The sequence below is a fragment of the Chlamydotis macqueenii genome, chromosome 12 (assembly GCF_036417535.1).
Source record: "Chlamydotis macqueenii isolate bChlMac1 chromosome 12, bChlMac1.mat, whole genome shotgun sequence".
NCBI classification, from domain to species: Eukaryota; Metazoa; Chordata; class Aves; order Otidiformes; family Otididae; genus Chlamydotis; species Chlamydotis macqueenii.
In genome coordinates, this window is record NC_141567.1 from 22,986,008 (window position 1) to 23,010,020 (window position 24,013).

The window sequence follows — 24,013 nt, forward strand, 5'->3', positions numbered from 1 at the left end:
GTATTTAGCAATAGCCTTAACTTGATCATAATAATCCTCAGATAATTTTGCTTCTTTTGCTGTACTGACCAGTGAAGATACTGTAGAGGTCTGTGGCAACATCTATATACCTGGTGGTAGTATTGTTTATCAGAGTGTAATCTGGCTTAGGAAACCTTTTTAGCACAGTACTAACAAAACCCACAGAGAATTTATACTTTTGACTACAGTTTAAGCTTGTGTGTGGACAGGGCTTAGGTGAGTGCTCACTTGTACTCTCTCTGGGGTTTGTCAGTGCAACCTTTACTCTCTCTGTGACCTGACTGAGAAGAAACTGGCTTTATTGCTGGTGTACGGGCACTTTTCTGTGGCGCATGGTATTAGGTAGGTGCCAGGGAGGACTATGGGCTCCAGTGCAGTGGAGAAGTTAGCACCTGTGGGTTTCACCTCATGCTTCATCTGGTCTGTCTCTTTTCTCAAGTATTTACTTCAGCTTATAGCTGAAACTACCACCTACTTGTTAGGGTACAGGTCTTATCCTGAGGCACAGGGCAGCTTTCTGGAAATACAGCCTAGCAGTCATGACTAGAGAAAAGCCCTGATACTCTTTGTTCTTTTTCCTGACATCTTTATGTAAAGAGTCTCAAAAGCAGTGAAGTATTCAACACCTCGTGCCTTCAGTGCAAGGCATGCACCTGGATCCTACCAGGAATCCAGCCCTTTGTGTGCCGGACCGGAGGATGTTTTTCGCAGACGTGTTCAGAAGCTGGAATTATGAGGAAATGTGAGGCATTATTTGTACTTATTTTAGTTGTTGCTTTCCTCACTGTTTAGTTGCTGCCGTGTTTGCAGTTGTCTTGTGTTTAGCTAAATAATGGTTGCCTGGCCTTTCACAAACTTGCGAAGAGGAACGATGGTGACCACCTGAAACAATAATATCTACAGCAGAATAGCCTGAGAACTTTAAATAACCAAAGGGGACCGTTTCCAAGGCAGCTATGTGACCTTTGGATCCCAGAAGTGGGCTATTCATAGAGGCAAAGCCTTTGTCCTGCTTTGACCAGTGGTCAGTGAACTCTGGCAGGCCCCTCGGCTCACCATCTTGGCCCTAGACTAGCAGCTGGTGATTGATTCATTTAACTGTCCGGATTCACATTCTTCTGTCAAGGACTTGTCAAGGAAGAAAAAGGTTCTATGGAGGGCTATTCATTTTACTAAAAGGAAAGGGATGCATTATATGATTGAGTGGATTACTTTTGGGTCAGAAGAGTTCCTGCATTGCTCTGTTTTAATTCGACCTTCAATCAAAGAGAGATTTAGTTTATCAGCGCAGTGTGGTGCTCATGAAGAGGGACAGATCATTTCAATTCCATCAGTGCAATAGGGCTGTTTTGTTTTGTGAGGTTCTTTTTTTTGTTGTCGTCCCCCCACCATTTTTTTTCCAACAAATCTATAGATTTTTGTGGTTAGTTGATATGACAGAGAGTTAAGAATATTACTTTCTATTAATCTCACTCTTAATGTGTATGATATGTGAAAATGAATGCTCCCACTACCTCTCATATATGGTTAAGCAATCCAGAAAAGCCTAGAGTGAGTAAAAGATTAGTGTTACCTCTGTTTTAGGTCTGGAGAAAACCGAGAAGAGAATAAATTCTACAGGATCAAGCTAATAAATTACTTTCCTACAGATAACACAAGCAGCTGTACAGCCTAGTATTTTCTATCCAGTCCCTGTTTTCACCTGATGAACAGAAGTTTGTTGTACAAACCTAGCACTCTTGCGCATTTGGAAAAGGCTGTCTGTCCATTTGTCTGCTGGTTTAGAATCCCATTTTTTTAAAAAAACAGGAGGAAGCTGTTTCTGTGCTTTATGAAACGTGAATCATGTTTTCAATTTTGTAATTAATGTGTCCGAAACCCAACTTTGAGTCGTGCTAGAGAGGTGTGTTTCCTCTTCGTGTTGCCAGGCTCTTCTGTCCATCTTCCCTTCAGCTGAGCTGTATTCCCTTGGCGTTAGGATGTTTTTGCTGATCCTCTTCATGAGGTACACAGAAAAGAACGTTGTTGCTTAGCTTCTTCCACTGGAAATAACAGGCATTAAAGAGCAGATCGCGCCAGTTAACCTTCTGCCTCCATTTGAATGAACATGATGAGCTTGCAGCAGATGAAATATGACCCTCAAGTTTCTTTACCCCACGCTCATAAGCTATGTATTGTTTTGATTTGGCTTACTGAATGCATTATGAGGGATTTCTGATGGACTTCAGGCCACGATGTTACACTTCTGCTGATGGAAGTACAAGAGCATGATTTAGAAGAAACTACAGTGAGGCTTGATCTGTTGTATTATTTTCTCTCCCTCTTTTTGAGGGAAAAGGGAGAATTTGTATTTGTTGAGATAAATGAGTGGCTTAACTATCTTAAGAGCACAAGAGAGGAAGGAAGGCTGAAAGAATCTAACCTTGCTTAACTCTTCTCTGTTATACACCTCTACCAATGTGTCAGAAATCTTTGATAAGTACACCGCCTCTTGAATAGGCCTCCTTCTTTTGTGGAGGCCTGATGGTATTCTCGTCATGCCTGCAGTTGCGTTTCCTGGGGACCAGCCCCCTTTCTCAAAGCTTGCTTGTTAGAGGCTGGAGCGTGATGTCTGAGATGGGGGCGCCAGCTTCTCTGTGCTCCAGATAACACTTCCCTCAGTGCCTTCCTGGTGGCTTTGATTCATGGCCTTGAGTTGAACATAAATAATGATCTTTTGAAAGTTGTGGAAAAGGAAGATGGGTTGTCGATGTGTGTTAGAGAATATAAGTAATCTAATAACCAGAGGTATTACCTACTTAGTAGAACATGGTTATTTGCTTGCACTGTGACTGGGCAAACTGGAAATCCAACTATTGCCTCCCACCCAAGCAGTCAACAGCTGTAGCAAGGTGACTTCCTCTATAGAGAACATTTTTTTGTTTCATCTGTTTGCCTTTGATATGAGGACTTTTATAGTATGTTCAGAATAAATTTGCAGGATATTTTCCAGACGCATAAAGGAGGGAGAGAAATATACTTGGGTAAATACATGGGGATTCCTATGACATTGAAGGCAATATGATTTTTATCTGGAAGCTACACTCCTGATTTGTTTTATGTGAAAATTGCAAGAGTTGTAAACTCTTCCCCCTCCCCTGCTTCTAGAAATTTTCAGATAAACATCTAACTAGAGGACTTAAGTAACTTTGATAAATAAGCAGTACTGACACTGCCTTTTGTTATGCGTTTTTTTTGTGTGTGTGTAATTTCTTCCTATTTTTCTCCCTGCTGCTCTCAAACTTTAAGATGCTCAGAATTTTGCTCTCAGTTACTACCCTCTGTAGAAAGACTGTTGTTGGGGAGAAATCTCTGGGCTGTGTAGTGCAGTAAGGGGGCATTTGGTGACAGGGAAATGAGCTGCGGGCATTTGGCCCTTGAGAGCAGAGGCATCTCTTCTTTCCTTTCCCCATGGGAATACTGAAATGTTGACATTTGGAGATGGGGCTGGAGGGCTTGAATTCCCAGCACCTCTCCTCAGCGTTTTGCAGTGAAATTGTGTCTTTTGTCCTAGGATGCTGGTTCTGAAACACTGTAAGCGAAAAACGGAGAGTGCTCGTATCTCTGAGGGCTAGTGTTTCTGACGCTCTGAAGGCTTGCAGCACTGCCATATCAGCTAACGCTCATTTGTACGTGGATGGTGTCAGTTTGCCACTGTCTGAAATGAAACCTCTTCCTCCGCCTCCCCCCAGATGTGAGGGAAGGTGCAGTGGTGGGTGGCACAGCACAGGAATGTGTGAGGCCCCGCTCCTGTCCGGGGATGCACTCTGTGGTGCTTCCCCTGATTGATGGGCTGGGCAGGGCGAGGTGAAGAGCGAGTATTGCATTCTACTTAGGCTCTTATTTTATTTTAGCCAGGAACAGCATTTATTTATTTTTAAAGATACATGACTGATAAATAGAGGTCCTACCCTTCAGCTGCCATCTGCAGTGAAATCCATTGATCAGAAAGGGGCAGCTTTAGCGCTTTCAGTGCTGGAGGCTCTCGTTGCACAGGGCTGAAATTGTCTTTTCTGTGTTGCACTGAGTGATTATTACATTTTTGAAGTTCTTTTTGGGGTTGTTTTTTGAGAAACGTTAGAATCACAGCAGTCAATCTTTAATTTTCTATTTCTATTTTTCTTTGAGTTTTTTTTTTTCCTTTTTTTTTTGGATGACAAATTAGGATAGTTGTGAGGGGATACGTCTTTTGTTGCACAATCCTGCTTGTGTTCTGATCCTTGTCTTCATGTTGTAAAATGCAAAACTGTGCTGGATGTTCCCCATGCAACGGTTGGGCTATTAAGCAGAACTAATTCTTCACAGAATGGCAACAGCTCCAAAGAAAGGCATCTGTAGGATTAAGCATGGATACTAGAAGGCAGTCACTTGGCAAACTACTGAAGGAAAGCAGTCCTTGCAAGGGAGAAAGTGGTGTGTTCTTTCTTCTAAATGCAAGCAGCCACACAAGTAGAACAGCTTTGAAGACTGTTAATGTGGCTTACTGTGTGCCTTTTCTGTACTATTTCCTACAGTTCTTGTCTGCAGAAGAGCAGAGGGGAATTCCTTGATAAGTACATTAGCATTTATTGTGCACTTCTGTGACCACACACTGTTGCCTGGATGATAGATGGACTGAGAAGGGAAAGCCCCACCTGGGATGCCTTCAAAAGTGAAAAGAACAAATCTCTTGTGCTTGTTTACGTGATTCAGTAGAGTACATCCGTTACAGCATCAATAAACTGTTGAATGCATAGAACTACATATTTCTGAGCGTCAATCTTTTATTTCCTTTAAAACAGTGCTAGTGATACCTCCTGAGGTGATATGTATGCCTAGTGTCATTGGGAAGAGTGGTAGTTGTATATTTTTTGCCACTTATTGAATGCTTGATGTGTTGTAAGGCAATATGCGTGGTTATGCGAATAGCTTACACATAGCTGCAAGATGTGGAAAGCGCCATTGTTGCAATATCATCAGCTGCTTTGACCAAGGTAAAACAGAAGGACTCGAGTGTATTATCCTGTACTTTCTTCCTTCACAGATTGGGAATTTAGACGCATGCCCCTGCATTGCAGTTCTCCGGGACAGTCATCTCAGCATGGCTCTAGGAGCAGCCGGTGGGCCGGAGAACAAGCAGTGAAATAAGGCGCTCGTGGGTTGGTGGTACCTCAGTTAGGGTCCTCCTGTTATTTTCCCTAGCGCGTTGGTGCTGTCTAGGATCCCACTTATTGTCACAGGCATGTGAATATGTGGTGAATAACAAGCTGCGTGTCTGTTCCAGTGGTCTGCAGAAGTGAGGAGGAAACAGTCCCCCTGTCTGCTTGTGCTTTCTGTTTCTGCATTTAAGGGAACTTTGTGAAGGGTGATTATCCACTTCTGCAAAGGCAGTTTTCTTTAACTGTTTTGATGTTTTTTATTAACACACAGCAGACATGCTAATTATGAACTCTTTCTGTTGCTGAGGTTAATGCTTTCCAAAATTTACAGTGAACATATGCTGCCTATTTAGCAAAAGAAAGGAGCATCTTTCATAAATAGAATGTATCCTGAGATTAAATGATTGCTTTTATTCTTGAAAAAATAGATCAGTATCATAGAGACTCCTGGTATATTGTGATTCTTACTGTAATAATTTTGAATTCCCGGGTTTAGCCAAGAAGGAAAGCTTATACAGCCAGCCACATGTTTCAATGTTGAGAGTCTAGTGTGCCATTTGAGGTGTCCTGTGCCTAGAAAACAAACATTTACACGGTTGGAAGCTTCTGAAACAATAGTTAAATGGCAGTGATAAGGCTTGCTTCTGCCTGCAGTGCTGCCCATGTGCGCAGGAAGGGGTTGCATTTCCCAAACTACCTCACCGAAGGGAAGCTGTTCCAGGACCAAATGCCTCATTTGTTCTTTTTTTTTCTGCTGGTTTTTTTTCTGTGGAGCAGCCAAAGATGATATTCTGTCTTTGAGCCCCTGGCTCCAAACCTTGCACTTCTAAAGGGCTCTTTCAAGAGGGGAAGAAAGTTTTGTTTTGTTTTTAATGATAGCAAAAACAAACTTGGGAAAACTGGATGTACGAGGAAATGGCTTTTCTCAGTTCTTCTAGGGGATTGGAGTGGGCAGAATTTTTCCTTATCCTGTCAGTTTCTCCTTTCCTGTCAGCTGTCTTCAGCATGCGTTCGAGTCCTCCTCTTCTCTTGACTTTCTGCACTAGGATATCTCAGAAACCTGCTCACAAGAGTTTCCATTCTGTGTGTGGAGACTGCAATATACTTTTCTACTTTCTGAGGACTCTGTAAGAAAGAAGGAATGTGATGATACTGTAGGAAAGTGTGAATTAGTACATTTCCCTAAAAACCTAGTCCAAAATAGTCTACTTGACTTCCAAGTTTTCAGGAAGATAAAATACTACATATGAAACTTTGGATTGGTCTTAACTTTGATAAGCTGGTGGTGAAAACTATGCCTCTGTGCCTGCGTGTGTCTTTGTGTGGCCAGGAACACTTTTCCAGATTGTAGTCCCAGCCCAAACGGTGGAGAGCTTAGTGACCTTCAGTGGACATAGTCAGACTTGGTTATTCCTGTACAGAGATTTTTAAAGTGATCATTTGTCAGCCACTGAACTGGGAGCTTTAAAGAAAGGAGCAGGGGGACCTGAAAGTGTTAGAGGAAACAAATGAGATTGCAGCTGACATCTCCAAGGGAACTTTTGTTCAAGCGCGCTCAGGCTGTTGACCCCTTTGCTTCTCCATTTCATTGCCTTTAGATTATAGCATTCTTCAGTACCAGCAAAGTAGTGACCAGTTTGTGACTGGGCAAATGCTACTTTTTTTTTTTTTTTTTTTTCTTTTGGTGAGAGAGGCAGTAATGGATGTTGCTGTGCAAAGATTTTAATGCATTTTTTGCATTTTAATGCAGTTTTGCATTGTATTTTAAAAGTGTGATTTTTTTTTATATATGAAGCTAATTATTTATTTCCTTTTCTCCCTTCTTATCAGAGATTGGAGAGTAATTCCTAGTGATCTGCATCTTAGTTTGGAAAGAATTGTCTAGAAATTACACTTCTGGGATATCTGTCAGCAGGTTGGCAAGACTATAAGAAAGGAAAGAAAAAAAGTAAAACATGCCATTGTTTCTTCCTTTTCCCATTCCTTTCTCTATTGTACCTCCTTCTCTGTTTAGTTTTAGTGGTGGAACTATGGTAGGCTAGAAGTAAATGTTTTTGCAATAAAGTGACCATAAGTTTTAGCAGAGCAGCCTGCTTCCCACATGTAATTGACTGGCAATTTGTTGGAGGGAAAACTGCAGTAAGCTCTGAAAAGGAGCTCACCCTTTAGCTTAGCAGTCAGGGCTGTGGAGATGTGTCCAGAGCAGAAGTAATGAATTGAGAATAGCAGAAAGGGCAGATGGCTCAAATCCTCACTCATTACCTCATCTGAGATCTCCTTGGTATTTATAAGTGAAAGCTTTCTGTAATTACACCTATGTGCAGAGCAGTTTCTGGTCCCTCTAAAACTCAAAATGTGATTTTGAGAGGGTCTCGCAGACTAATGCCTCGGAAAGATTTGGACTAGATGACCTTTGAAGGCCCCTTCCAACCCTAACCATTCTATGATTTCTATGATTCCATGATTTGCTCCTCGCCTACAACCTGTCAATACTTCACAACTCTGTGAACTGAAACGTGAGGAGCACATGGTGTGAGGGATCAGTTTTGTCTATAGGGAATGTCAAATTTCATGGCCAAACCTGGCTTATTCTGTGCACTTATATGTCTTTCACACTGTAGAAATGGGGTTTCTAATCTTGTTAGTTTTTTGCAATATTTCAACCTTTTAAAAAATCTTTTTTATTTTTTTAATTGTTTAGGTTTTTGTTCTCATTTGAAGTGTTGGCATATTCTGTTCTCACTTAAGAAAGAAAAATCTTCATAAAGATTAGTAAAACAAACCAGAACAACTCCTTTCCCTTCCAGTCTTCCTTCTTCCCTCCTGATCTCAGCAAAGCCATGTACACCAGAGTTCTGCAGTAGTACACACATCATCTAGAGGATTGAGGGGGCACAGAGTTTTCTCAGTGAAGGCACTCTTATATCTCTAAGGTAAGGCCCTGACTCAAGGCCTGTTGAAGTCAAGGGTAAGGCTCCTCCTGGTCAACAGGTGTCAACAGAGAAAAATTAAGAAATACACATCAGCAGTCTTAAATGTCTGGCTCTCAGACTCTCTGGATTTGTCAACATAAAGTGCATGGATGCCAATAAGCTATGCCAGTAGCTCCCAAAATGTCATCCCACTTTGATAAAATCTATTCTTTGCTTTAGGAAAAAAAGATGGTAGGAAGGAAAGAGAAACCCAAGCTGTAGTGTTGAGCTACAGGCTCCTAAAAATGCAGCTTTGTAATTTCCCACTCTGCAGGATTTTCCAAAGCATCAGAATAACAACGATCACTGTAGAAAATGATTGTTTTCTGTACAAGCTGTAATTCCCATCCACCTTCTTTAAAATGTTAAAATGCCTGCTAGGAGATTCTAAAAGGCAAATGGCTAAGAAAAATCTTTGGGACAGACAGATTAATAGGTGTCCCATATCAATTATTGATAGTGTCAAATCAATACAGCAATTTCAGTCTCATTTAACCTCCCTATTATTTAATTGTCATGCTCTAAGGTAATGGCCTGAGACTGGACTCCTTCAGTACAATTCTGAACTATCGTCCTTAAAACTGCTGCTGTGATGTTCTTACTATCACAATCTAAAAATTTCTTTATATTGGTAAAGTCATAGAGGAACATTTATTTATCTTTTTGTTTTCATTTGAAGAAGAGGAAATTGATGTATTAGGTTTATCCTGGAAATATGTTGTCCTGGTTCTGGCCAGGATAGAGTTAATATTTACCTGAGCTGGGTGGAGAACTGAAGCTGGTAGCCCCTATGGCTGGGATAGTTAACTAATTAGCTAACAGCTGGGGTTAATTTACCCAAATTAGCCAAAGGGCTATTCCATCCCATCTGACATCATGCTCAGTATATAAGTGAGGAGGGTGCTGAAGGGAGGCCCCCTGCTACTTGGAAGAGACTGGATGTGGAGATCTGTTGTGAGTTACTGTACTGTATTTGTGTTCCATCACTGTCTTGTTTTCTTCTGTCATTACTGTTAAATTTACTTTTTGTTCAATCTCAACCCGCGTGTTTGGTTTTTTTTTTTCCTGGTTTTCTTTTGTTTGTCAAATCTCCTCCTATTCTCTCGGAGAGTAGGGGGAGTGAGAGAGAGACTGCGTAGTCTGGTCCCTGTTGGGGCTGAACTACGACATATGTTTAACTCAATAAATATCTGTGAAAATACACAGTGTGATCTGTTTCACAGACAGCACGATGGTAGGCTAAATGTTATCCTGCTTGCTGGTATTTCCAGTATGCACAGCAGGCTGTGGGGTTTTTGTTTTCTGTGTTCCTGAGCAATGTAGAGAGAGTTTATTAAAACAGGGAGCATTGTTTGCACTTCTGTTACTGCTTTTCATCTCAGTGTAGCCTAGCAGAAGCATGATTTGTTACCATACTCAGAATTACCGTTTTTGTCTTGAACTACTATTTTTTCATGGAAGAAGTTTTGATGAATTTAAACTTAAACCTTTTACTCACTGACTAAAGGGAAGGTTTTTCTTCTTGGATTTAATTTCAGTAAGCCAAGGTATAAACATTTCTTTTAAGGAGACTCCCCTGCTACTTGGAGTGATGACAGAGGCGTTTTTTGAATCTACTCATGAGGAAAACCTGATTTTTCTGAGGTATTGACAGTATAGATTTAGGGCTAAATGCACCATTAGATCTTTCTGTAGAATTTTCATCTTGCCAGCAGAGCAGTTCTTCTGTAGATAGATGGGCTTTTTGTCTTGTGAGAAGACTATCTGCTAGCTGTTGACCTGCATGGTCAGATGTTTCTGGAGGAAGGTATGAACAAAGAATTGGAAAGTACTGAAATATTTCTGCATGTTTCTACACTAAATTAGATGCCAACCAAGCCTTGCTTTGCAGCAGTGTTAGCAGTAAAAACTGTACACGTGGCTGGGAGGGCTTTTAACTGCCTAGGTTTGAGAAGTCCTTTTTTTTATGTAACACTACTGTTTGTTCAGTGCCATCTCTCTCATGTTTTTTCCTTTCTTCCTGAAAATACTTATTGGATTGTCCTTTTTTTTTTTTTTTCTCATTTTGATGTTCAACCTCTAGGTTTTCCAGGAAAATGATGTTATTTTTCATATTGGGAAATTAAATGTCATATTCACTAAAAGCAAACTAGCGTGTTTCTGTCATGTAGTCTTAGATCTGTATCCTGTCTTCTTTCTAAAAGTGAGTTCTCAGCTTGACAGAACAAAGGAGAGGCAGAAATTAAAGCTAAGACGTGAAGCTGGAAAATGAAGCGAAGGGTGAAATTAATACCTTTTAACAGAGATGACCACGTTTCCAGACAATTTAAGTGAATACTGTTTTTAAAGTCACATCTAACACTTTAGTACCTCATTGAAATCCAGGGATTTATAACAGCAGTCTCCTTGTTGCATATTAATAGGATTTAGTTTAATTTGGGATTGGAGGGTACAAGGTGCAGTTCTAGCAAAGCTATCCCCAGGGTATCAGTGAGGTAAAGTGGAATGGCTTAAAGACGGTGGTTTCTCCAGCTGTCCCAGTTATACTATATATTTCTGTATACACCTGTATGGATTTTGAAATTCTGATGAACTGATTCCGTAATCCTTTATAATATATGTTCTCTTTAGATCTGGAAAACCTAATTTGAAAAGTAAAGAAAGGCGGTTGGAGTTACAGGTCTGTACAGCGTTTCTGGGACGGGAGGTGTGGTTGGGCTCAGGTTATGTCAAGGACATCAAAATCTGTGGATACTGGTGTTGGAGATTCAAGCGGTAAACCCGACTTACTTGTGGATGAGGTAAGGATAACGTGCAATATTCTGCTCTGCTGTCCTGCAGGTGTGCAGGGGCATGCGACGCGCAGTGTGTGTGAGGAGCTGGAACAGGGTTGGTCACTGTTCTCCTCCCTTTCGTGCGACCGATGTTTCTAAGCACACAAGTGAGGAGAACAGCCATCTTGAGAGCCTTCATTTGTGAATTAATGAATTTGAGCAGAGGCGTAGCATGAGCGTATGGACACTACAGTCTCCTTGTTTTGAGATTTTGGGGAGGAGGAAAGGATGATTGGTTGGTTGTTTTATCGCTGCTAGTTGGTCTTTGTTAGGCTACCTTGGCTCATTGTATGTGTCAAGGTGTGATAGCATTTACTGCCAGGGATTAGTACCGAGGAAAAAAAAAATGCAATTTTAAAATTATAGTGTAAAAAGGTGAACACTGATATAGTGTTTTCCAGAATTTTCATTATGAATTCTTAACATCTTGGCAGTGATGTCAGAAGTCTGTGTGATTTATTTGCTGGTTTTATTTATTTATTTATTTAGTGATTCTTCTGGTTTTTGGGGAGGAAGGGGAAAGAGAGAGGCTCATTTTGTTCCCACTAAGTTTAAGTATTGTGCTTTCTGCACTGTATACATCTTCGGTTATTAATTAAAAATCAGTATATTAAACTAAAGTTTTAAGCAACAGTATTACAAAACTATGCAACTTCAGAATATTTCCTTAAAATGCAAGGATATAGGAAGAGTGTGTTTTAGTTAGGCTTATTTTTCCAGCTGCTTGGGCAGAAATTAAAATCAACGGCTGACTTTAGGGAAGAAGCCACACTTCCAATTTATAGGAAGAGTTAAATCTGTGGCAGCTTACAGGAATGCTATTACCAGTGTGTTGTCTTTTCCTATGAACTCTTTTGTAGGAGTTGGAATGAACTGACACTTTTCTTTTGTGCCGAAAAGGGCCAAATGTGTTCTGGCGATATCACTTCCTCTTACAGATGGAACTCGGTTCTGTCTCAAACGTGGTTGTTTGCCTTAAGTAATAGTGGTTGGTAGGAGGAAAATATCTGTGCAGACATTGAGCGAGACTGAAGGAAGAGAAAGTCTTTGCAGATGCTTCCATTTGTGAGCTACACTACCAGAGATCCATAGTTCAGAAGTGAATATTTCTGATGCCTGGAGTGGTCAGGAGGACTGGGGGACTGGAGGACTAACGTTTTGGTCCCAAGTGAATGTATACTGTTGCATTTCAAAGAAAAGCAAGATAAGATCAAATTGTCTCATCCTTGGAGTTAGCGAAGGACCAATTAAAGGCTTCATACTTAAAAAAGAAAAATCAATAATATTTTGCATTGAAAGATTTGTGTTTCCCCATGCACTTTGTGTTTGTTCTCTTTGCACAGATGTCTTTCTAGAGAAGCAGCACTCATTTGTAGGCTGCAGCCTGTGCTGATTAAAGACAGTAAGCATTCTTTTGGGCTGAACAGTTTAGGTTTGTGGTGATATAAAACTTATCTCCAATTCAACTTGTTTTCAAATCCTGACTATATAATTTTAAATAAGTAGGTCGATGTTTTGTTTTTAAAAATCAGTAGGGTTGTCCTCATCTCTCCAAGGTAGAGATTTCCTCCGAAATGTTTATTGACTCTCTTGGCTTGAAAAGAATGGAGATGTGTGAGAATACGGATAACGCTGTTCAAATGCATCAGCTGCTCAACAACAAGGGGAGAAACCTCCAGTGCTGGTGGCTCCAGGTGAGATTGAGCAGGGGCTGGTGTGCTTTAGGGGACCATTTTCTGCCTGTTCTGCCCAGGAGCGCTTCTAGCACTGACTCTGGCTTAGCTGCCCCTTTGTTTTGTCCTAGCTTCATTATCTTATCTCCACAGACTTTTTAGGGCCTTTATCAGTGTGGTAAAATGTACCACACTGATACAGCTCTGAAAAGCAAAGAAGAATGAAAGAGAAGGGAGGGGGAGGTGGAGGGCTGGAAAACTGAAGAGCCTCCTCACACAAATTCACTCTGAATTGTCTTTTTGCCTGGGGAAAATAACCCCAAAACACTGGTAGATTCTGGAAGTTTCTGAAGGAGAACATTATTTTCTTTATGAGAAGGTCTTTACTGTAGCGTTTGATGTGAGGAAGGTGGCAGGAGTGGTGTCACTGCCCGCGGACAGGTAGGAAGCAGCCCAGGCACCCCTTTTGCCAGCAGCCGTCTCGCTTCCCTCCCTTGCCTGCTCCTCATGAATACATTTCCCTGTAGCAGCCTCACCTGAACTTCCCCTGCTCGAGATAAAGCCTCTTCCTGCTTTTTCTGTTCTTGCTGATCCATGAGAGTCATGGCTCCCTGTCCCCTCTAATATCTCCTTTGTATGTCTGTAAGACTTGTCACTTCTCTCTTCAGTTTCCTTCCTCAGGGCTAATCAGCTCCCAGCTTGTTTAATCTTTCTGTGCAGATCCGGTTCTGTTTTCTCCTTACGTCTCTCATATTTATGCCTCACCTTTTAAAAATAATAATTCCAGGTCAAACAACATTTGATTAAAATCTCAGGCGTAAATGTAAGAGTTGCTGTGCTTGTGGCAGCACAGACAGAATGCCCTTTCACAGTAGTCCCTTTCACTTACCGTTATGAAAAACTTTACCCATATTGCTCCATTTGTGTGATGGTCACCTCTGAACTGTGTGTACTAAGCAGAACTTTAGCTCCCAAATACTTTATTGAATTTTTAGTAGCATCTCCTGGGAAGCTCAACAAAGATCCACCCATTAGATCGCTTGACGACAGCTCCAGCCCTGTGTACTCCAACTACTTTGTCAGAAATGGGGAGGAGAGCTGTGTGTTTCTGGTCTTGCCCCGAGTCTGGATCTGTCAGTACTCACGCAAAGGAGTACTCACGTATCTCCCATCCAGACCAGAGTGTGCCATTTGAGTAGCAAATCATTTGGAAATATGTATCCGTGTACCAAATGGCATGACAGAAGTCTTTCCATAATCTGTTTTAAGCCTTGCTCCTGCAAGGACTGAAAAAACCACTCTAAACTCAAGGGAAATGTGTGCAAGCTGGCTTCGGTGCTAAAATCTAATACACATGTATATTTGCTGCATTTTTAAACAGTGTTTCAGAGAGAGAGAGCATCATGAAAACTAGATCAAAAGGAGAAAATTGGATATTAACTTTGTCATGTGCTGTTCTGAAATCCCTCTCTTTGGAAGAAAACCATAGCTTTTCCTTAACATGCAAGTTTATTTTGTTCAAGTAAATCCCCTTCACCTGAGAGTTTAGAATCATAGAATTGTAGAATGGTTCGGGTTGGAAGGGACTGTTAAAGCCCACCCAGTCCAGCCCCCCTGCCAGGAACAGGGACATCTCCAACCAGATCAGGTTGCTCAGAGCCCCGGCCAACCTGGCCTTGAACGTTTCCAGGGATGGGGCATCCACCGCCTCTCTGGGCAACCTGGGCCAGTGACCCACCCCCCTCGGTGTAGAAAATTTTTTCCTAATATCTAATCTAAATCTGGCTCCCTCTATTTTAAAACCATTAACCCTCATCCTGTCACACCAGGCCCTACCGAAGAGTTTCTCCCTACCTTTCCTGCAGCCCCCTTGAGGTACTGGAAGGCCGCTCTAAGGTCTCGCCAGAGCCTCCTCTTCTCCAGGCTGAACAGCCCCAGCTCTCTCAGCCTGTCCATGTAAAAAAAGGAAAAGATTCTTGGTTTCATTTGAAGGGTTAGGGCTATTGTGTAATTCTCAATGGCATTAACAGGTGAATTCTACCAATGGCGTTATGCACTTTTGTTCTTCCCACCCGAGCAGTTCATCTCTCTGAGTGGCCGTTGCCTCGTGAGAAACACTTCAGCGCTCGGTGTCCTGTGCTGGAGAGTTCCTCGGTGTTGGCTGCGTTCTGGTTATGTGAAACCCAATTCTGTGCTGCTGTTTCAGTTGAGGGAGTTTTCAGCTCGGGGGTTTTATCTTCCGTTCTTTCAGTTTCTTTATTAGAGTTGCAGTCCAGTCTTGGGCTAGTGTCAGCCCTGATGAAACCAGCAAGCTTTAACAATAATAAACATGTAGGTTCTAGGAATTTCTTTTGCCCTGAAAAGCTCGTTCAGAAAATCACATAGTAACACAACGTGTGTGAGTAGAAAGTGCAGCGTCTAAGGGAACAAGTCACCTGGACTTGTTTTGGAACGAGCTGCAGGAGTCAATGAAGTGGCTGTGTTGTGTTTCTATTTTTGTTCGTTTCTCCCTCTTTTATTTATTTATTTTTTTTTAAATGAGTGAAGAACTGCTGCTATACTTAAAAAAAAAAAAAAAGATGAGCTGCTTATGTTTTACTTTCTTGTATCTTAATAGCTAAAATCTATGTAAACCTGTTTAGGTACACAAAATTGTTTTTACATGCCTGCAGGATAGTATTGAATCCATGCGGGAGACGCCAGCAGTGTTTCTCTAACATTTAATCGGTGTGGGACAGCAAGTAACCGTTTGGTGTCATGCAAGTTAAAAAAGGTGGGAGCATCAGGTTCTTGGAGTAACATTAATTATTTTCTTTTGGCTATAAATTTGTGACCAAAATGATTAAATAGACTGGAGAAGAGGGGGAAAACTCAAATAAAAAGGCACTTACATTTATTGCATTTTGCAGGGTTGTTTTCGGGAACAATGTATGTCTCTTGAGACTTTGTTTCTTATCCATTTTATAGAGCTCTGGCCTCCTAACAGCACCGCTTTAACGACTTTTTTTCTTGGGGTTCTGAGTTGGTATCAGCGCTTGCCATGAAAACAAGCCTGTTACAAAGAGGTCAGGTTTCACGGGGCAGCAATAGACTTGTAAAAACAGTTTTTACTGGAACAAATAAAGTCAGAATTAAGAAGAAACCAGAGATTTGCATAAAGAAACAAGATATAGAAGGAGCGAGTATTGAGCTAAACTGATAAATAATGTACAAATTCACATGAGAGATAAGTGGGAATTCTTTGTTTCTGAAATCACAGCTAGTGACATTAATGAGTTTTTCTGAAGACTTTGTGCTGTTTGCTGTAGTTATGACTTTTTCTATCTTTGAAGGTTAATTTTCTGAGGAGATGTGTTGTTCCTGCTCAGGTGTAAAAATGTTCTTTAAATATCAGCTTCAATGAACAAATTGCATTGGATTTTCTAAATAGTATAGCTCAATCTGTTCTTGCTTGCTGTCATGATGACATTTTGTGTTCTGTGAAATACTAATTTTCCTCAGGTTTTTTTTGTAGCTCTTGAAAGTCTCACTTCTGTCTTTAATTTTCAGCTGTAATGTACTGGATGCATGGAAATAAATCATTCTTTTTAGGTACACAATGAAAAACAAATATTGTGTTGGTGTTGTCTCACTCTGTCACTTTAAAGAATTGTACCGATATAGGAAAATTCTGGGTGTGATTTTATAGTTCGTGTGGAGACAAAACTTTTAAAGGTGTGTGAGAGCGTTGCTTTGATAAGAACGTATATATATGTATAGATGCATGTATATAACCTTTCTGCCTGGTTAAACTGGTCCTTTCTTATGCGACTGGCTGTGTGGTGCAGGTGTGCTACATGATGGCTCTGCATCTCGTGTTGATTCATGTTGTTCCTATTGTTTGTGCCTTTATTGCATTGCTACAGATTTTATTTTGAAAGCTTAGTAGACTTGCCGAGTTTGCTACATCATGCTTTCAGTAAATGAATGAAGAACGCCAAAGCACTGCATTTGCTGTTAGAAAGTCTGTTAAGAACAGCACGAGGGAAATATTATCCTGGCTCCAGGTGAAGACACGTTTTCTGTGTAGGGAAGAACTGGAATGGAGGAGGAGGGAAGGGAGAAAGACAGACAAGCCTGGATGCTTTTTAATTTTTTTTTCTTTTCCCTATGTCTTCTGTGGTGGAAAACTACAGGAGAGTCAAACTGCACCAAATTCAGCAGAAAGCAAATCCAGGAAGTTTAAGGTTACAGGAACAACCTGGTGTATGCGCAGGTTATTTGATTTGCGCTCTTTCCGTTCTGTGAGGCTGAACTTCTCTAGGGAGGCAAAGAACTATTTATTAAGTCTCTTTTTTTTTTTTTTTTTCTTCTGATGATTCCTTAGCAATCAAAAGAAAATCTGTTTAAGGAGACAACAGTTTTTGCATCTCCCCCCAACATGCTTTAAATGTAAGACTTCTGTTGTAACACCTTTCTGCAAGTGGTGTGGTTTTTTTGTTTGTTTGTTCTTGAACCTGGTACTGCTCAAAAGTGAAAGAAGGAACAAAAAGTGGACTGGAGAAAAAAAGCACGAGACTGATCATAAAAATGGATACCAGGAGCATCTCTGCTTGCGTCCTGGGAGTCTGAATCAAGTTTCAGGTGCTAGACCTAATTTCCAGCAGCCACGGTTCTTGCATCGTGAGCTATTATTGGGAACACATTAGAGTAAACAGGATGAAAATCCATTTTGATTAACGAACAAGTAAAACAGAGGAATTCTTTCAACACAAAACTTGAATGCTGAGAGATGGGTAACTTACTAATATTGGTTTATCTATTGAAATAATGTTTCTGTAGAATTTATGTAAGAGTAGAAATTTGTTTAAAATCTGATTTAAAAAAAAAAAAAAAACAAACAAAACCAAATCGGTACCATTGCGTTTGTGCAGAGATTGTTGTTCCCTGTGCAGTTACAGCGAGTAGAAATGTGCATGGAATTATTTGTGTTGTGAGTTACCTAAAAGGAGTGGCCTCTGAAGAGTTGTTCTTTCTGTTAATTATGTTGTAAGTAGCACTAAACAGAGGAATTAATTAGAGAGTTCTGTATTCCTTTCCCTTTGGCTTTTATTTTCTGAGCAAAGAAATTCAATCAAATTCTTAGGTGCCTCCTAGCTGGAAGGTATTTCTTGATCTGCTGGTTCAATTGCTCCATTTTTTTTAACTCCTTAAGTTGTAAATGATTGAAATTATATTGATGCTCTGTGCATCAGACATCTGTTCGGTGACTGCCTGGACTGTTGGGATGAAAGTGTTCTTAGGTGATTAAACTTATTTTGAGATCCTTTTTTGTTTTGATTTCTTTTTCTTAACAAGTATGAACTTGTACAACTCTCCAAATGCTTTTACTGAAGTGAGTGTTATTAAAGGACTAAAATATGACTGGAACAGAATGTTGTTTTGGAAATTTTCTATTGCATTCAATTTTTTTTTTTTTTAAATATAGTGGAGTCAGTCCCAAAGTAATTGAATTGACATGAACTTCAGTAGTTTAATGATATGCATTCCAGCTGCATGCCAGTCAATTTGTGTGCTTAATTCCATTTGAGAGTGTAGTTTCCATTTTCACTGAAACTTTTTTTACTGAATTACGTTAAAGCAAAGTTATTTTAAGTAAACTTCCAACTAATGAAACCACATTATTGAGCAAAGTTGTCAAGCTAATTAGACTTATCTTCCTTTGTTTTTAGAAAAGAGGACTATTTGAAATATTTGGGGGTATTTTTGCAAGTTTATCTATGATCTGGAGTTTGGTTTAGCCAGGAATTTTTCCTCACTTTAGTCCTTTAAATTCAGTGTTCTCTTATTTTTAGCCATTTCTGCATTTGAAGTCCAGCCACTTTCAACTGAGGTCCAGGAAGGCGGAGTAGCTCGATTTGCCTGTAAAATAACAGCAAATCCTCCTGCCACTGTGACATGGGAAGTGAACCGAACAACTTTACCTTTAGTCATGGACAGGTATGTGGAGTTACACATTTTTAGAATGTCATTTATTTTCTGTGATGAGTTTGAGCCTGGTACAAGAAGAAAATCTGAATACTTGCAATGCCATTACATAAAAAAGGCTTCATGTGTATAGTATATCAGCATTAAAATAGCTAGTAATAGTTATGTTGTTAATGAATTTTAAGTAAGTGTTAGGAGTGCAGCCCAAAATCACGCATTATTGTCTACACAACAATCACTGACCTCTGAATTGTCATTGCAGAATTTTGTATGCAGGTCATCCTCAGGAATGGGAATGGCTGTAGGGTACAGAATGGATGGGCTTTGGCTGTGGAGGTGGTTTGAACTAGTGAGACTGCTTTCCCGGAAAAATTGACGATGAACCTCTTTTTCTTTAGAGGGCCAATAAAGAATTATATGTAGAGTAAATTGAGTTTAAAGACTTCATGCTAGGGAAATTCTGTGCAGGGGGACTTCTCTTGAATGGATTAATTTGAAGCATACAGCCTGCTCCCTGCTAGATTCTTTCCCTGTCCAGATTGTATTCACTGAACCTACTCCCATCCTTCTTGACATGTCACTTTTGTTGAACATGTCTAAGATACCGAGCATGCAAAGGAACATAAAAAGAGAAACATAAAAATTGAAAGCATAGCTGGCTTTCTGGGAAGGGTATACCAGTTATAGCAATATATCGGGAATTGCTGCCAAAAATCAGCCAGCCTGAATACTATGAATGTAGTAGCTGGCTAAAGAAGATTGGGATGGCTGCTTCTGAGGGTGAGAGGGATCTGCTTTTTGAAAGTAAATTCCTCTGCTTGCATCATGGTGCTGGGGGGAATCTCATCCGTAGTTCAGACGTACGCAGAGGTGAGTCATATATAGGGAATGTTCGTGAGCCTGCAGCTTGCCGTTCCCAAGTCAATGTAGCATTGGCTGTTTGTAAATCAAGTAGTTAATTCCATGATGGTATTTACTGGCTGAATGTTTATCTACATTTCTTTTGTTTTTGTTTGTTTGTTTCTGTGACAGGATAACCACTCTACCTACAGGAGTTCTTCAGATCTATGGTGTTGAACAGAAGGATGCTGGGAATTATCGATGTGTTGCCACAACAGCAGCCAATAGACGGAAAAGCACTGAGGCAGTGCTGAGTGTTATTCCAGGTACTCACCATGTGAGATTTTTTCAATGGCATTAAAAGCTTTTTTACATTATAGCAAAAACACTTATATGCACTGAAGAGCTGTAACTGTCCTCTGAACCACTTACCCAAATAATTTTGCTTGCTTGTATCTTGTGGCTAAAATATTGTTCAGTGTAAGTTCCCACAATTACTGAAATAAGGCTTTGGTGTAAATTTAATTTTAAGCATTCTTCAAAAAAAGTCACTTTTTTTTTTCACATTTAATTGAGTTTTCGTTTAATTGTTCTCACTTTCTTTGATATTTTTATTTAATTCTTTTTTCCTCCAAAGCCTCAGACTTGAAGCCTTTTCACAAGCCATCTATAATAGCTGGTCCTCAGAACATTACGGCATCTCTTCATCAAACAGTCATACTGGAGTGTGTAGCCACAGGGAATCCAAAGCCAATCATCTCATGGAGCCGGTTAGGTAGGTCTTAACATTACAGCATACGACCTTCAGCCTGTGGAGAGGAAGTGAAACTGGAAAGAAAGGATTTCAGCAATTAGGTGACTGTTCTAAGGCTTCATGTAGTAGGTTAGGGTAGGATAAGTGAAGGACTTTCAGTTGCATGCTTCCATACCACTGCTGAGAACCTCTGAGGTTTTCTGAGGCTTTGGATTCCCCACTTCTGCTGCCTGTCCCGCACTGCCCACAGCACAGTGTGGGCGAAGGGCCAGGTAGGGTGGTGACCTCCAGGGATCTGTGACTCTGAGTAGAATCAGCGGTGAGTTAGGGCAGGTTGGAGTGGTTGCGTCCTACCAAACAGTTCTGTAAATGTTTCTCCCCCTGTTCTTAGAAGCGCTATGTGAGTGTGATTTGGACCTTGTGTTAACGGGTGATTTGGACTATGGATAAGTATAATCAAACCCCGAGCAGTCTGCCTGGAAGGGGAGAAGAGAGAAAAAGCAGTAAGAACAATAACATTCATCAATGCATCACATTTTCCCATGAAAACTATCTCTGTTTTGGTTCTGACGCGTACCTAAATGTGAAAATAATGGAAAGTTTTCCTACGTTTTTATTTTTAAAAGTGGGAGAAATAAACATATCTTTCCTGGCTCATTCAGTGGCTCTTATAGACAAACAAGTAAGAAAAAAGTTACCTGACAATCATAGAGCATTTGCTGTGAAAATAAAAGAAAATACATGGGGATTTTATCCCCAGCGTAATTCAGAAGGAGACAGATGATCGATCCCTGTTTGTAGAGATTATGTGGATGTTGGTAGTGATGAACTGAATCATAGTGCAAGGCAACTGGGGAAGCTAACTGGGAAAATGACATTAGTTTTTCAGCTGTGATGGTGAATTTCAGATATAAACCACTTGCCAAGTGGCGAGACCCATCCATCTGAGTGGTCAGATAACTGAAGTGAAGAGCAAAGCAAATGCAAAATGGAAACCTCTGGAAGCTCACCTGTGATTTCCGTTTGCATCTTTTGACTTTTAAACTCTCATCTCTGCCTAGGCAGCCCTATTTAGGTAAGTTATTTAGATACGTTGAACAGCCTTGTAACCACTCTTATCCCACTCTCTCAAATAGACCATAAGTCCATTGACGTCTTCAGTACCCGCGTCCTTGGAAATGGGAACCTCATGATATCTGACGTAAAGGTGCAGCATGCAGGAGCTTATGCCTGTCGAGCCACTATTCCAGGCACACGGAACTTCACGGTGGCAATGGCAACTCTCACTGTGCTGGGTGAGCCTGCTTTGACTTCCACAGTGTATTTTAATGTCTTGTGTCTGTCTTGAGCTGTGCTACGTACTGGGCTGCATTTTTCTCTCAAATGTAGCGCACCAAGGGCTGTGGGGATACTGCAGAGATGAAGCAGATCGCAGAACTGTGGCTGCCTTTTTCTGTCTGTTGACTTAAATGAGAAGTGTCAGATACTCAACGTTTGAGTTATGAACTAGCAGTTCATTTGCACTTCAGAATACCCAGGTGCAATGTTTGCTCTGAGAAGCCAGGCTTTCAACACAGAAGAGAATCCAGTAACCAAGTAGAAATATATAATATGAATGTATGCTTTATGAGCAGAACATCATAGGCTGGAGTTTGGTTTGTTTGTATTCATAAAAGCATGAACAAAAATGTGTAGAAATGTTGCTATCTGTGCAGATAGTATGTATCTTTAAACAAATCTGTTTTGTTTGCATGGAACATGCTTTCTGCATGGGCATATGTGTATTTGAGTGGCCTGAGGAGAGAGGCTTGTGTGGGGAAATTCATTGTTATTCTGACTGCCCTTGCATTTGTGGGGGCTTGATGGTTATTTTTTTTTTTTCTCTTGTTATTTGTCTGTAGCTCCACCTTCTTTTCTGGAATGGCCGGAAAGTTTAACAAGGCCTAGAGCTGGTACGGCTCGTTTTGCCTGTCAGGCAGAAGGAAATCCTGCCCCCAAAATTTCATGGTTAAAAAATGGAAGGAGAATACACTCCAATGGTAGAATAAAAATGTACAACAGGTAAGATTACAATGGCTGTATTAGAGCTGTGCTAGTGATGTGCTACTAAAGGTTGAAATTCCAGTAACTAAATATAACCAAGCAAGATATAACTCAGGTAAGCATGAAATTGGATGTTACATGTAGTTATGGACATTTCCTTAGCAGAAAGAATGCAGATTAGTCAATACCTAAAATCCTCAGCAAAGCTTTTGTCATCACTGCCTTACCTGGGGGGGAAACGGAAGAGTTTCGCCACAGAGTTGCTCTAGGTTTACAGTAGTGTAGCAGAGACCAGAATCTTGCTTGTTGTTTGAGGCTCACTTTCACTACTTCTGTAGAGTGAGCAGCTCATATTAAAGAGTTGCTTGAGAAATGACAACCCTAAGGTTGCAGACAGGGAATAGATTTACAGGTTCGTTTTCACTGTGCCTGGCTTTGCAGGCATAACTGTAAACATGGCAGGTTTTGAGGGACAATTCAAGTTGCTAAACTTCATAGCTGCACATCCATTTCTAATAGAATAGTTTGCCAGGCGGAAGTCAATTATACTAAACTCATGATTGAGCGGCAAACGTAACTGCTGTTGCATCATGTACAGCAAAGTTTATCCAAGATGTGAGCTTTTTCCACCTTTCTCTTCCTTTTGGATTCAGTAAATTGGTGATTAACCAAATCATTCCTGAAGACGATGCCATTTACCAGTGCATGGCTGAGAATAGCCAGGGATCCATTCTCTCCAGGGCCAGGCTTACTGTAGTTATGTCAGAAGACCGACCCAGTGCACCCTACAATGTCCATGCTGAAACGATGTCAAGCTCGGCGATCCTGCTAGCCTGGGAGAGGCCACTGTATAATTCAGACAAAGTGATTGCATACTCTGTGCATTACATGAAAGCAGAAGGTAAGCAATTTGATTTAAATACTGTTTGACAACTTCTGTGTGGTAAAAGCTTGAAGGTCCTTGCAAAGACTGTCAGGTTTGAATGGCTCATAACCAGGGCTGCATCAGAGCGCACCAGCGTATAAACACATATTGTAAACAGCAGGCATGCTTGGGGCAAAATGCTTGTGCCACCTCATCTCATTCGTGGGCTCCCAGCAGGAGCTTCTGCCTACTGCCTTCTGTGTGTGTGCTTGGCAGGGAAGGGCAGAGCAAACGACAGAATCCTGGAGGCTTACAGAGTTGAACTTTTCACCAGAGACAGTTCTTTTGTCTAGATCCCCAAATTCTAGTGACTTTACTGGCTTTCATGTATTCTGGAGTAGAATAATAGAGACTTTATTGGCTTAATTATTTTCTTTCAGAATGAATATTGGCTGAATAGTAAAATCCACTCTCCTTTCACCCTTTTGTCTCCTATAATGAGAAAAGTATACTCAAACTTAAAATGTGCTGAAATAGCTATGAACAGTTTATCTTTGTCTCTGAAATGAAGTATAAATTCCTATCTATAGTTTGAGTAAAAATGAGTAACTAGACATTTAAAAACCCCTTAGTATTATGTAATTGCTTTAAGTTAAGGTAATCTTTAAGGTGATAGAAAACAGGCATTTTTCATAAGGAGGAGAAGTGATCGTCAAATGACTTGAAAATTCATTAGGTGCATGGCTTAAACTAAGCTGCGATGCAGCTCTGTTTTCTAGGAGGGATTTCTTTTTCCATTTCTATTCAGTAAGTGGTTTATTCAAGGACAGGACTGCAGATGCTCAGCTCTGCCATCTGCTAAGCAGA

General features: G+C 40.6%; 1 protein-coding gene across 1 annotated transcript in view; it reads left to right on the forward strand.

The window, feature by feature from the left end:
* The window catches only part of PRTG (protogenin), an 84,150-nt gene that overhangs the window by 15,751 nt on the left and 44,386 nt on the right, over positions 1-24,013 (forward strand). The window contains exons 3-8 of the mRNA XM_086757538.1: positions 18,512-18,656; positions 19,677-19,810; positions 20,122-20,259; positions 21,375-21,533; positions 22,140-22,299; positions 22,935-23,182. Of these exons, the coding sequence (XP_086613664.1) occupies positions 18,512-18,656; positions 19,677-19,810; positions 20,122-20,259; positions 21,375-21,533; positions 22,140-22,299; positions 22,935-23,182 (984 nt within the window). The remainder of the gene's footprint in view (positions 1-18,511; positions 18,657-19,676; positions 19,811-20,121; positions 20,260-21,374; positions 21,534-22,139; positions 22,300-22,934; positions 23,183-24,013) is intronic.